The sequence below is a fragment of the Spea bombifrons genome, chromosome 5 (genome assembly GCF_027358695.1).
Source record: "Spea bombifrons isolate aSpeBom1 chromosome 5, aSpeBom1.2.pri, whole genome shotgun sequence".
NCBI lineage: Eukaryota > Metazoa > Chordata > Amphibia > Anura > Pelobatidae > Spea > Spea bombifrons.
In genome coordinates this window covers 13,366,392-13,379,519 of record NC_071091.1, presented here as the reverse complement: position 1 = coordinate 13,379,519, position 13,128 = coordinate 13,366,392, and the positions used below count along the sequence as shown (strand labels likewise).

General features: G+C 37.5%; 2 protein-coding genes across 5 annotated transcripts in view; one reads left to right on the top strand and one right to left on the bottom strand.

The window, feature by feature from the left end:
• The window catches only part of PLXDC2 (plexin domain containing 2), a 286,125-nt gene that overhangs the window by 232,725 nt on the left and 40,272 nt on the right, over positions 1-13,128 (top strand). The gene's annotated exons all lie outside the window — the stretch shown is intronic.
• Positions 10,015-13,128, bottom strand: part of NEBL (nebulette) — an 83,439-nt gene continuing 80,325 nt past the window's right edge. For all 4 annotated transcript variants that reach the window (XM_053468189.1, XM_053468190.1, XM_053468187.1 and 1 more), the window contains 2 exons: positions 11,863-11,987; positions 10,015-10,363 (listed from right to left, as the gene is read on the bottom strand). In XM_053468189.1, the coding sequence (XP_053324164.1) occupies positions 10,187-10,363; positions 11,863-11,987 (302 nt within the window). In that variant the 3' untranslated portion in view covers positions 10,015-10,186. The remainder of the gene's footprint in view (positions 10,364-11,862; positions 11,988-13,128) is intronic.

Genomic DNA, 13,128 nt, shown 5'->3' with positions numbered 1-13,128 from the left:
GTTTTGTGAGTCCCAAATGCTTCTAGTTAATGATGCAAGCGAGAAGTTGGCTGGAGCAACTTTGAATAAATTTTGAACAAATATTATGCCCTGATCTAATTTTATTTCTAATGGACTAAATGTTTTGCGTAATAGATTAATTATGTATGTGTATATATATATATAATATATAATATATATATATATATATATATATATATATATGTATATCCCGGTGTTCAGTGGTGGGGCTCAGAAAGCATTCATGTCATTTCATAAGAACTATAAGACAAAACAAAAAGGATTTCTGAAATGCTGGAACATACCTGCCATCTGGTGGTATTTTTGAGTTACTAAAACGGGAGGAATAAAAATCTGAGTGATCTAAGAGTAGTTTTGTTTGGCTTTCGTCTGCAATAAAAGCATCAAAACCAAAAAAATAGATGCACTGGAATTGTTAACCTGCATTACATTCCATGAACAAAATACAGCATATTGTATACTGGTCCTACCAAACAGCCAAGCAAGGAGGCCCCCTAGAAACTCCCCATAGGCAGAAGGCTGCTTAAGATGCTGAGATGGTCAGTTAGGACACTAGAAAGCTAAAGGCTAGTATACGCCATCAAGCAAGAGTCTAATGATTCTGGAATAATGTCCAAGAAGGGCCCTCTTTACCTAAAGGTTTGTCTTAGTCCATCCCTTCTAGTTTTGTCAGACCCTTTCAATGTGTTTATTTTAAGAAGCGCTGCGCAAATTGTTGGAGCTATATAAATAAAAGATAATATTAATAACATCCAGTCTGTATTTGCTCAGTCAGATTAAATGGAAATGTGCCAAGGAAACAGAATTCTAATCAGGATTTTGTGGAACCTGCCAGGAGCAAGTAAGCGGTCCAGAGGACCGCTATCTCAGGAGACTTCGTTAGGGTTTTCCTTGATTACTTTTGGTTTCAGGAAGTGTGTCCTGCGGCTCTCTCTTCAACGTCAGGTAAGAAACATGGTCTTTGGATTTAAATTAGAGAACAGGGATTCAATTATAATCATTATCATTATAAAGCTCCCAACTCTTACTGATTAGCACAGTATGTGAAAAAGTTACATATCTGCATTCTAAAAGTCCCTATGATTTCATTGTGAAAATCGTGCCATTGATATTTTAACCATAGGTTAAAACTTGTGATGCTGAAAAGGAAGTGAAGACATGGTAAGGCAAGGAATCAGTTATACAAGCAGTGCCAAATGAAGTCCCTTTAGAGGTGCCTAGATCGCTTGTAACATGGGGTCATGTAGCGTGACCGGCTACACTACCCTAAACAGAGCAGCTGCTGCTATGTAGCTGGTGGCCCCTCAGAGTTCAGTGACCTCTAGTCACATGCCTAATGTAACCAAATTGAATTAATGTTTCTAAGTAATGGTATTTTTGCATTGTTTCAAGAGAAACGCTAAAAAAAGTAAAACATCCCAGCTTCAAATGTAATCAGGCTATAGTGTAATATTTTAACAACAAAACAAGATAAAACACTGAAGTGTGCACTCCGCTTCAACAAATCTTCATAAAATAGGAGGTGATGAAGTAGTGTTTGGACCCATTCTACCCTTCTACCTTATTCCATGTCTAAAAAAAGTATTCTAAACAGTATACTTAGGTATACTGTACCTAGGTGTTCAGGGGCCTGTATGGTGCCCTCGACCCTCAGAGTCCCTTTCTCCCCTCCTCCACTGTGACACACCTCTATTTTCAGGTATACCGCAGGTACAGATCAACTGAATAAGACATACAAACCCTGTATTTGCAGGTACAGAGTAAATAAGTAACAAACAGAAGCATAGCATTGCAGGCATAGAGCAACTAAATAACACACAAACCCAGCCTAGAAGGTATAGATCAACTGAGAAATTACACACAAACTCTGCTTTAAAGGTATAGATCAAATAAATAATGCATGGAAACCCTAAATTGCAGACATAGGTCACAGGTCACACACCTAAAGGCCAGCTCTGGCACCCAGATTGCACACATAGGACTATCTCTGCCATTTCTGTCCATCTCTCCCATTTCTTATTACCCCTTTTTATCTCTCCCCTTCCTTTTGGTCATCCCTTTTTTATGATCTCTCCTTATATTTCTAATTTGTATTTATATTTCCCTTTTCTTCCTACCTCTCTCTCTCTTCCCTTTTTCTCTCCACCCTTTCTCATTATCACTCCTCCTTTTCCTCACCTCTCCTCTTTATCCTCCTCTTCTTTCTATCTCTCTTATTTAGCCAACATAGAAAAAATAAAGTTTCATACTCTGAAGATAGGTTAATGTAAAAGCCTTAAAGATAGGCAATATGGTTTTTCAGTGCATCAGGGTCTATATAACACAGGTTTATATAACAAAGCCCAAATCACTACAGGATAAGGGAAACTTCTACAGGGGTGATATAGTAAGTACATGAATAATTATGTTTGTGTGCTTCAACAATGGGATTCATTTATTCATTCGCCATCTGTTTTCATGTAGTCTTATGAATTGAGGTTGTATAATTATTCTGAAATCAGTGAGGCCACATTTTGCATTTATGTCTATTTCTCTGGCACTCTCCAAGTTAGCCAAATACATCCAATCCATGAGAAAACAATAGCTCTAATAACAGGAGCCTGGAATTAGTGGGTCTCTGTTATTCGTGGGAATTATTTAAAGGTCTAAGTTAGAACATATGGAACAGGGGGCAAAAGTGTTTATTGGAAATTCACAAAGCAGTTGTTATTCAAGTAAAGGCATATTTACTAGTAAATGAGAGAGATTATTTTGGTGCCAAACAACTTTATTAGTCACTTTTAATGATTTGGTAACTGAAATAACAAGCAGCCAGGGACTACAAACTACAAAACACCGATGCCCCATGCTGTTTCTACTTTTATGCTTTACAAGCAAACATACCTGCATAAGACATAAATATTAAACTACATAACAGTCAAGGTAATTGAGAAAATAGTAAATACAATGTTTCACGACACTGAGGTCCCTTTCTTTAGGCACAGTTGAACACATAAAGCTGAAATAACATGGTAAATATATACAGAGTATGAAATAGAAAATAGATACAGTAAGTGAAAAATAGAGGTAAATTAACAGAACTAATGGCTGGTATATGGAATATTATCTGAGTGCTGTAACATCAAGGCAGAAAGAACAAGGAGATGATGATTACCACAGACGTGGGAACAATCTGTGAAGTCAGGGAGTTGTTAGATGTGTAGAATACGGTAAGGGCTATTATTCCTTAAGCTGGTCTGATTTACAGATTTTGGTTCACTACCTGAAGTTTTTTCAGATTTTTTTTACTGCTAATTTATATATAGGATGTACAGAGTAAGAATGGATTTACATGACATCTCGATGACTCGATTCTACACATTTCAAATAGAATTTCTGTGCATCCTGTTTTCGGTCATGTATTTTGGACAGGACTGGATAGTGTGCATTGACCATGTTGTCTTCTTGAGAGTATTCTACACCTTTGGCAACCTGGCTGGACTCGCCACTATGTAACCGCCGTTAACCATTATTTTCCTCAGTGATTGCCCATTTTCCCCTATAGAGTAACCTTCTGTTTGGCATTGTTCAATTGTTCAGTCTAGGGATTAAAATGGGCCCTGGTACTTTATGCCATATGGGCAGCTGGGTGCTGAATGCACACAGCCATGTGCTACACTCTGACGCTTCAGTAGGTTGGAGCCATGTGTATCCAGCCAGAGGCTACCCACTAAAGCAAATGATCTACCACACAATTGACATTAAAGGTATATGGGAGGTGTCATCCCGCATTTGTCAGTTGAGTCTGAGCTTGTATGAGACACGGGTGAATGGACCTTTAAGTCCTGTTTAATGGTGGGTATCGGTATCTTGACTGTGCTTTGCAAATTGTCCTCCCATGTGGGAATGAACTGGCTTTTAAAGGTTATGACACTTTCCAGTTATTCTCTTTGCATTATGGGTCTGTAAGCGAGAAAACAAAGGTTGGGAAAATAGCTTTTAATCTTTAATCCCTAAGAGTGGGTTGGTTTGGGATTTTTCCTATTGCCTCTACATCAAAAGTGTAGGTGACCACAAAGTTTATTATTGTCCTATGTCTGTGGCTTGTATTCCAGGTGGGTCTTTCTCTTGGTATCACACAGGATGGGGGAGGTATTTCAGGTATGGGTCTAGTTAAATATATTGCATTAAAAAAAAAATATATATATATATAATCCACCGACTTTCTTCTGGAGCAGCCATGGATGTCTGCAGAAGAGGGTGCAGAGGACACTTGCCCCTCCACAATTCCCTTACAGGGACACCTTTAGGGTGCTTCTATCCTCTTGTCATCTCTTCTGGGTCCTTTGAGGGAGATCTTAAGGATATGATGTCATAATCTCAGCACTTCTGATGTCTCGGATATGTGCTGCTATTTTCATAGATTTTTTAGGACACCAAAACAAAAAAATATTTAAGTGGGCCGCATCTTAACATAGGTATTAGTGAATAGTGATAGTAAGTATGCATAAACTAAGATACCTGCTATACATTGGGTCACAAGGACATAACAATGCTTTTATCTGGAGCTGTCTTCTCCGTTAGCTGCTTTTAATAACGTCTTGCTTTTGTCAGAAAGCTGTGAAAGGGGTTCCTAATCCAGGGGTCATACCATTTGAAGAATCTGCATCACATCCTTGTTTTTTCACTTGCAGTTCCACATACAGTCAGTGCGGGAAGGGGGTCCAGAACAGAATATGACTGGGCATTCATGGAGCATCCCTTCCAATGCTAATATTTCCTGTGTTCATTTCCATGTAGTTAATTTTAAGAGGACAGTAATGTCCTGATTACTTTATTTGTTTTACCAGTCCCTGCCTGGCTAAAAAAAACAAGGGGCCTTTTACCCCTCGTCTGTTAACCAGAGGCTATTGCCCTCCTCTTAATAGTTGTCATTGTCAGATCTAGTATGGGATTCAGCTTGCGCATGCACAGGTACATGGTCTGCAATTCTCCCCTAGTGGCAGGGTTTGGCATGACAGTGCGCTGGCCATTACGTTAAAAGGTATTTTAAGTGTTATGCGAAAAATAAAACACAACAAAGAAAAAAACATTTGTGCTAAAATATACTTTAATATTTGATGTTATGAACCTAATGCATACCAAATGACATAGCTTGACAATACATTATTATTGATTGACAGCAACTGATCAGTTAAGATACAAAATGATTTTACATTCAATTCAAATAAACCAGGAGAGAAGTTACTAAACTCTGGCTCTCTGGATGTTACTGACACGTATGTTTCCAGAACATGTATAATATTCACATATTGCTTGCCAGCACATGTAAAGTGCGGCCCCCTGCAGTACAGGGATGTATAAACTCATTGAAGGGAACCAATTACTTAGTTATACATCGCAAACACTGCAGGTTGCCTGCCTTTATGCAATAATTCTACTTGAATAAAAGCATCCCCTTTAATATATCTATGCATATGAAATAACGTCTAGGTTTTCTCACACAATTTGAGCAGATGGAAGCCAGTGGGAAAGTGCGATATAAACTGGTGCTAAGCACAGCACGCTAACATTACCAATAAATGTTCTACAAATATATCTTAGCTTTTTATATTTGCTATATTTTTATAGTTGAATATGGAACGCCAGAAAATAATAAAATGAAATTCATAAAATAAATCAAGAAATGACTCCTATTTGTCTCATGCAATATTTTATATTTGATCTGTGGTGAAACACGTGGAGTTTAATAAAAAAATAAAATAAAAGGTTTCATTATGAAAAACACTTTAACAGGTTTCAAACCCATATGACTGTCTTTATGTAGTTCATTCTTAAAAGGGATATAGAAATCTAGATTTTAATCTAGCACTGAAAACTCCTTATGCCTAGTGTTGTTATCATTATTATTTTATTTGTTGATATTTCAAGATATTCAGATTTATATTTGACACCATTGACACAAAACACAATTCTACATGATCTCTTGACCGCATTGGAATCCTCATCTTCAAGAAGGACCCAGCTACTAATGCTCTGGGCATAGTCTAGCACATAAGCCTCTAGATTTAGAGATTTTACAACAGCCTAAAATATGGTACAGCAGCAAGATGGCAAATTCCATCTGAACATACTGGGGAACTCTTTGGGTTTCAAGTCTCCAGGTGAATCTCTGCTTCCCTGGGTCTCTGGGGGCACTCTGGTCTTTCTTCTGGGTAGGCGAGCGGCATTTAAACATGTCAAGTCCCCACCCACTCCATCCACACCCATACAATGCCATGCTCTCTGGGCTAGCCACACCCTTATCGGCAGCTAATCACACCCACATGCATGGCTAGGCCCCCTTGTGAAGCTGCTCCCCCAGGCTGACCTGGTAAATTCCCAGGAATACATATACAGGAAAGATAATCAATATGTTGTATGCAAGTCTAAGAATTAGTGTCAGGGGTATTCAGGAAGGTGATAGTTCTTTAACCGCTTTACAAAACTGGACTACTCACCTTAGATGGAACACTAAAAATGGTATTAAACATTAAAGTCTGCCGTTAATATCTGTAGAAATGATTTATGTTTAACCCGCTGTACCACAGCCTTTATAAAGCTTACCCTTAATAAAAGATTATTAATTGGGACTGTGGTTAACGGTAAAAAATGCTTTCAAATGGACCCAGATTAAAATGCTATTGTGTTTTTTCAGATTTCAAATTAAACTCCAGGTAAATGTATATCATTTGCTGTTTTACAATAAACATGTAGCAGCTTGTAATGTTTTTATGTAGTTCTTAATGAGAGTCAATAGACAGTGTAACTCCATAAAAAAACGTAACACCAGAGACTGCCTGTAGTAACACTCTTATTTTACAACTGGAAGACAAAAAAAACTAGCTGATTATATTTAGAACTTTTGTTAGTGTAACTGTTTCAAAATAATCATCTGAAATGTTGATGTTAAATATTTAAATAATTTCACAAAAATATTTAGGATTAAACCTTGAGATATACCATTTTTGGTCATTCAGACTAGGGGACTGCATTGGATGTGGGACCCGTCAAAAAACTTGCGGGTGCGGGCATTTTTTCGGGTGTTGCAGGCAGGAGCAGGTGGTCCCGCTCACTCCCACAAGGCTGCCTTGGTGTTGCTCGCACACAGCATCTCTTCTCTTGTTCCACCCAGGAACCCAGCAGAGTCACGTGAATTTACATCACGTCACATGACTCTTCTCCGTTCCGGCGGGACAAGAGAAGAGGCGCTGTGAGCGAACAACGCGAAGGCAGCCTTGCGGGAGTGTGGCGGGAAATCTGCAGTTCAGGTAAGGGGGTGGGGGAGATTGTATGAATGAGTATGCATGATTGAGGGAATGAATGAGTATCTGTGAATGATTAGTATCTGTGAATGAGGGAATGAATGAGTATATGAATGAGTGAATGAATGTTTGTCAATGATGTTTGCGGGAGCGGTAGGGATTGGACACATATGTTGCGGGAGCGGGTAGGAGTGGCACACACACATTGAGGGAGCGGGCGGTAATGGTCAGAAATTCAGCGGGATCGGGATTAAGAAAACAGTCCCACGCAGGGCTCTAATTCAGACTATTGATTAAAACCATGGCCATAAACTTAATGCCCACGTGTAATTAATTATTTAGGACCCAATCAGTCCCAGTCTTTTAACACTTTCTTAATCATCATCTTTGTACTATTAGGTTTATACATTGAAAAATCTTGTTAAATTAATGTTGTCAACTAATTCCACTGAGAGCTGAGAAAAAAACAGCACCACCTAGTGGGCAGAGACGAAGAAATACCAATGTTTCAATATCAATCAAATCTCACCCCTTTAGACAGAATTAATAAATCTGTGAAAACACGGAATTATGATAACGATCACAGATCAAACAGTGTAGCAAGTGGGTGCATGTATCTAGCAGGTGTCATTGATCAGCCACAAATTTTAATGATCTCAGTGTGTTGTGCCTGAAAACTTGAGTGATGGAATTGTCAGCTTTGGTCCATAAATAAACAGATCTACATGGTGTTCTTTCATTTCAGCAGTGAAAACTAGACTGCTTAGATGTAATGTAAGGAAGTTTTACTTTCCTGAGAGGGTGGTAGGTAAGTGGAACACCCTCCCAGCAGAAGTGGTAGATGCTAATACATTGAGGAAAATGAAATATGCATGGGATAGGCATATGACTATCCTGAATCTAAGACGAGACCAAGGACCAAGGATTAATCGGACTAGATGGGCTGAATTCTATGTTTCTCTAATTGATTTGCATTTTCCAAACATATGATAAATGATTAGTGACTAGTATTCTATTGCATAATATAAATGTGGTTGGTATTATATTATGAATTATGAAGTAATGATCAATTATTGTTCTGTCATTTCCTATTAGGGTCATTTTATATTGGTGACTGTCAGATATATGTTATTTTTTATGTGTTTGTATTATATATGTCACACAAATGAGAAATATGAAATTTAATAACAAATCCAGATTTTGTGTTGTATTTTTAGGTGAGAATTACACTACGGCTGGTTTGGGGAATATTTCATTTTTATACAATGATGTCAATATTCCATTAAAACTGATAAAAACAGTGTAGAGTTTGGTCCACATACATGTACCCCAGTGTGTTTATCTTCTTTATTTTGCATATATTAAATCTACAAGCAGTCAGTAGTATAGTATCAAACAAAGCACTTAAATCGAACAAGAAACTATAAAGAATAATATTTTCCAAACTTTGGTGGATGTGATTAACTAGAAGATTGTGCTTGCCTTTTCTACACTCGAAAACAAACACTTCAAAGCATGTCCTCTCCTTGAACCCTTTAATATTTCCTCTAAGGGTTATGAATATAACCCACTTCTCCTGATTTCACAACTAATTCCCATACGCAAGGGAGTATGGAAAGAGGCCAATCACTCCGTGCCCTTCCCCGAGAATTGCTAAGAGATACGTTTCTTGCTTGTGCCACATAGCTTGATGAGAAGGGATAAATTAAACCCAATACTCTTTTGTCTCGGAATATTATAACACAACCTCTTGTCCAGATACTAAAAATAACCAGGAATAAAATATACTTTAATTAAAATATATAGTTTGTAAAATTTATATTTTTATTATTTTTCATTTTAAATTTAAATTATGAAGCGTCTATATACTTTAAAAAATAAAAAAAAAAGACCCCTGGAACGTCCCAGGTAGATTTACCCAGAAGATTACTCGGTAATGGAGGACAGCACGGACATGCATAACCAGACAAACTACAGCCTCCAGGGTAAGTCTGGAGAGTTCCTACATATAATATTGGTGTATTATGGGGAAGAAATGCATTCCATTACAAAAGTTGTTCGGTCCTTTAACGCTGAAAGAGTTAAATTGTGCATATCCAAACATGTATTCCCCATAAGGAAGAGTAGACAAAGCACCACATTTTCAGGTACTCTCCAGTGGCAAGTGGACAGTCCTTAATGGTAGCTCCCACTACTTCTTTCCATATTCTGTCTTGGTTAATACATTTTGCCAACACCTTTTGCCCACGCCCCACCGATAAAGCCTTTAGTTTATGTTTTTACTTTCAGAAAATATAGTAGTCATACCGCAAAACAGCCTATTAGTACAATTGTGTTATAAAATGATATTACGTTTTTGAATCAAGGAAAGGGTTGTCCATCTGTGATCTTCCATCTGTTCTAGCATTATGTTTGCTGGCCCAATATAGGAGTGTGCCCACCCACAACAGCTAAAGGACCACAGTAGGACCGACCTGTATCAGTACAGTACCATGTATAATATTCCGTACAGATTGTCAACACTTAACAGCCCTTGGAGCATTCATTTGGTTCCTAAAGCATGAAGAGCAAGTGATATTTTAAAGGTATGGAGCTATTATTATGTTTTAATATTTTATGTTTCTACAAAACCTCTCCAATATTTTTAAAACAGCAAAGTGTTTAAATAAATGTTCCTATATATATATATATATATATATATATATATAGTGTGAATCTGGATGTTATCAATGATTTTTATAGCAGTGCTAAAAAAATAAGCCTGTGACTTTCAATGTATATTTCTGCAAGTTTGAAAATAATGATTAATAAACAATCCTTGATCCTCCTAATCCTCACATAAAACGCAGAATGTATAATACAGAAGAAGTGATTCCAGGCGCTTAGTTAACCAGCTCAATGTAATTGGATGGAAGCATCCCCGCTTTTCCAGTTCTCTGAACAGTGCCGTACATCCAGCCTTTGTCAATTTGCTGCACGTTAACAATATAGTCACCATCTCTGAAGGATACTTCATCATCCTCTTGTGCGCTGTAATCATATATTGCCCTGTATGTATTCTGCACGACAAAAATACAGAAATATTTATCAGGCAAATTGCTAAACTGAAAGTACATGTTTTAAATTGTTTACCCAAATGGGTATTCTTTCCTAAATGTAATTTTTTTCATACAAGTTGAGTCATGTCAAATTAACATACATGACTTATATAGAATAAATACATATAGTATAATATTAATTATTTAAGGTGCTTGAACATTAATGTGCGTGCTGGCATACAGGCGGATGGGGAATTAAATATTCTTATTAGTAATAATGAAAAAATATGAAATTAAGTATCTAGTATTTGTAACATAAAAGCATAACCTATTATTCTGACAAATTTACGCCACCCTGTTACCATGTCTGATACTACATTTTACATAATATATTGGATTTAGAAGAATTTATAATACTCCATTAAGAAAGTTATTACAATGCATCACATATGTAGCGGCAGTATCAGAACAAAAAAATAGCTCTTGAAATAAATGAAAAGCCAAATGAAGGTGCGCTTAAATAACTTAGCGATACAAGGCTATTTGCTTTTAGTTGACTGCTTCAAATGTGGTATTTCTCCCCAGAACATATTTTCAGGATAATCTCGTAAATTCCTGGTGGAGCTGATTGAACGGTCTGTAGACACTTGAGGATAAAAAACCTGAAACCTGAATTGCACTGTGGCCCTGAAGACCAAATTAATATAATAGTCTTTCCATATTGTGATGTTGACTTTGCCTGACCGTTCTAGCCACCTTACATAAAATCATATATTGGCTGTTGCGGCTGTCAGAACTTACCCTAAACCTTTGGCAATACAATTAGGGAATTTAAACCTGCCTGGGATGGGTATAAAGCTATCCCGAATCTAAGATGAGAACAAGGACTGATTAAGGTCAGAGTCTTTACATCAGGAAAAAATGGGCGACTATGTTTCTATTTCTATGTCTCCCCTTCTACCAGAAACACGCTGGTTAGCCATGCTGCTGCGTGTCTTTAAGGTTAATGGAACATTAGCCTACGTTGCAATTAACCACTGACATGCTGGTTGCCAGCCACTGACTGGAGGGAATCAGTGAAACAAACCTAACCGGACTCATTGTAAAAACATGCGTTGATGTGCTGCTAAAGTCAATGTAAAATTTAAAGGGGAAATTTAAGGGGGCAGGCTCCCAGTTTAAATTAATACTATTTTGGGTTTAATCACTAAAAGTCAAGAGATAGAGTTAGCAGTCAAGTTCTTCACGCAAAGAAGATGGAGAAGATGGCCCAAGTCACTTGATTCCAAATACAGTAAAATTCCCAATGTAGATGTAGCATCGAACCCTCTACAAGGTTTGTGCTACAAAAAATGTAAACTTTATAATGCGGACAAATTTTTTAAATTATGTTTGAACATATCAGACAAGGTACATTGACCACACTATTAATATACTGAGTTACTGCAAGGACATTTGAAAATTAGCAAAAGCATGCGGTTAAGACTGGTATATTTTTTTATTGACCTTGTTGTACTCACCAAGCTCGGAGAATGTTGCTGTGCATGCGGTGAATGCATGGACCTCATGGAAGATGTACTTGACTGGGCCATAAATCCATAGCTATGGGGCGGGGATTGCTGGTAGGCACCAGGAAGCACCGGAGCTGCAATTAAAGATCCAAATGGCGAATGGTGAAATGGTGAAACCTGACCAAAACCCACAGAGTAATAATGACGGAATGACTTACCTGTGATTAGGGTTGCCATTCTACCATCTTTTTAGGGACACATACATTTCACATGTTTGTGATCAGCACATGTAAAGTGCTGTCCGAATGTATGTTCCCGGAAAGAGGGTAGGTATGAAAACCCTAGATGTGAATGTCTAGATGCAATGGGAAAATCTTTAGAACACAGTAACATACCAAAATAACCTTTGTAAACAGTGAAACAGTTGTATGTGGAGATCTATCCAGATAATTATATATAATATTAGTATCTTTTATTTATATAGCTCCAACAATGTATGCAGCGCTTCAAAAAATTCAAGGGATATGACAAGACTAGAATTGACAGACTAAGAGAAACGGATACATTAGGTGGAGAGACTAATATTAGAAGATCTAAAGAAAAAGATGAAGCCACAACACATTTTCTTCAGGAGGCCTGGGATAATATGATAAACAGGCAGAGGAGACATGAAAGTTACATATCATAGTGTTTGTTAAAACAATAACATTAGTAAAGCATCCCTTTCTGTTGCATGAACAGTAACTATCCATCTGAAAATTCACACTGATGCAAAGCTGTGTAGTACAAGGTGACCAGATGGCTCCTCTAACCAGGGACACTTACAAAAATACAGCCATTACCAGCCAAAACCGTAGGACCACGGAAAAGGACGGTAGCTGCAGGGTAACCCGTGTGTAATAGCCCTTTCTGTCACATAGATAAACATTCAGAAAAATACATTGATCCATGTATACAAGAGCAATTCTTGGCAAAGTCCCAAATACAATACGAAGTAGTATCACAAAACCAAAACAAACTCTTGTTCAATCCTGGATTATCCTTTTGGCACACTGGACACATTGTCTAGGAGCCCCTGTAGCCATGAGGTCTTTCATGTAGATTTGTTAAACTATACTATAATTATACCTGGAAACTTTCTAAATGAGCGGACCCTGGGATTCTTGAAATATTAACCCTTTTATAGCCTTTTAAAGATTTTATGTGGTGACTCGCTAAATGTATTACCCAAATGACCCTAATAGTGGTCCTCATTGACGCAGGGATATCAACCAT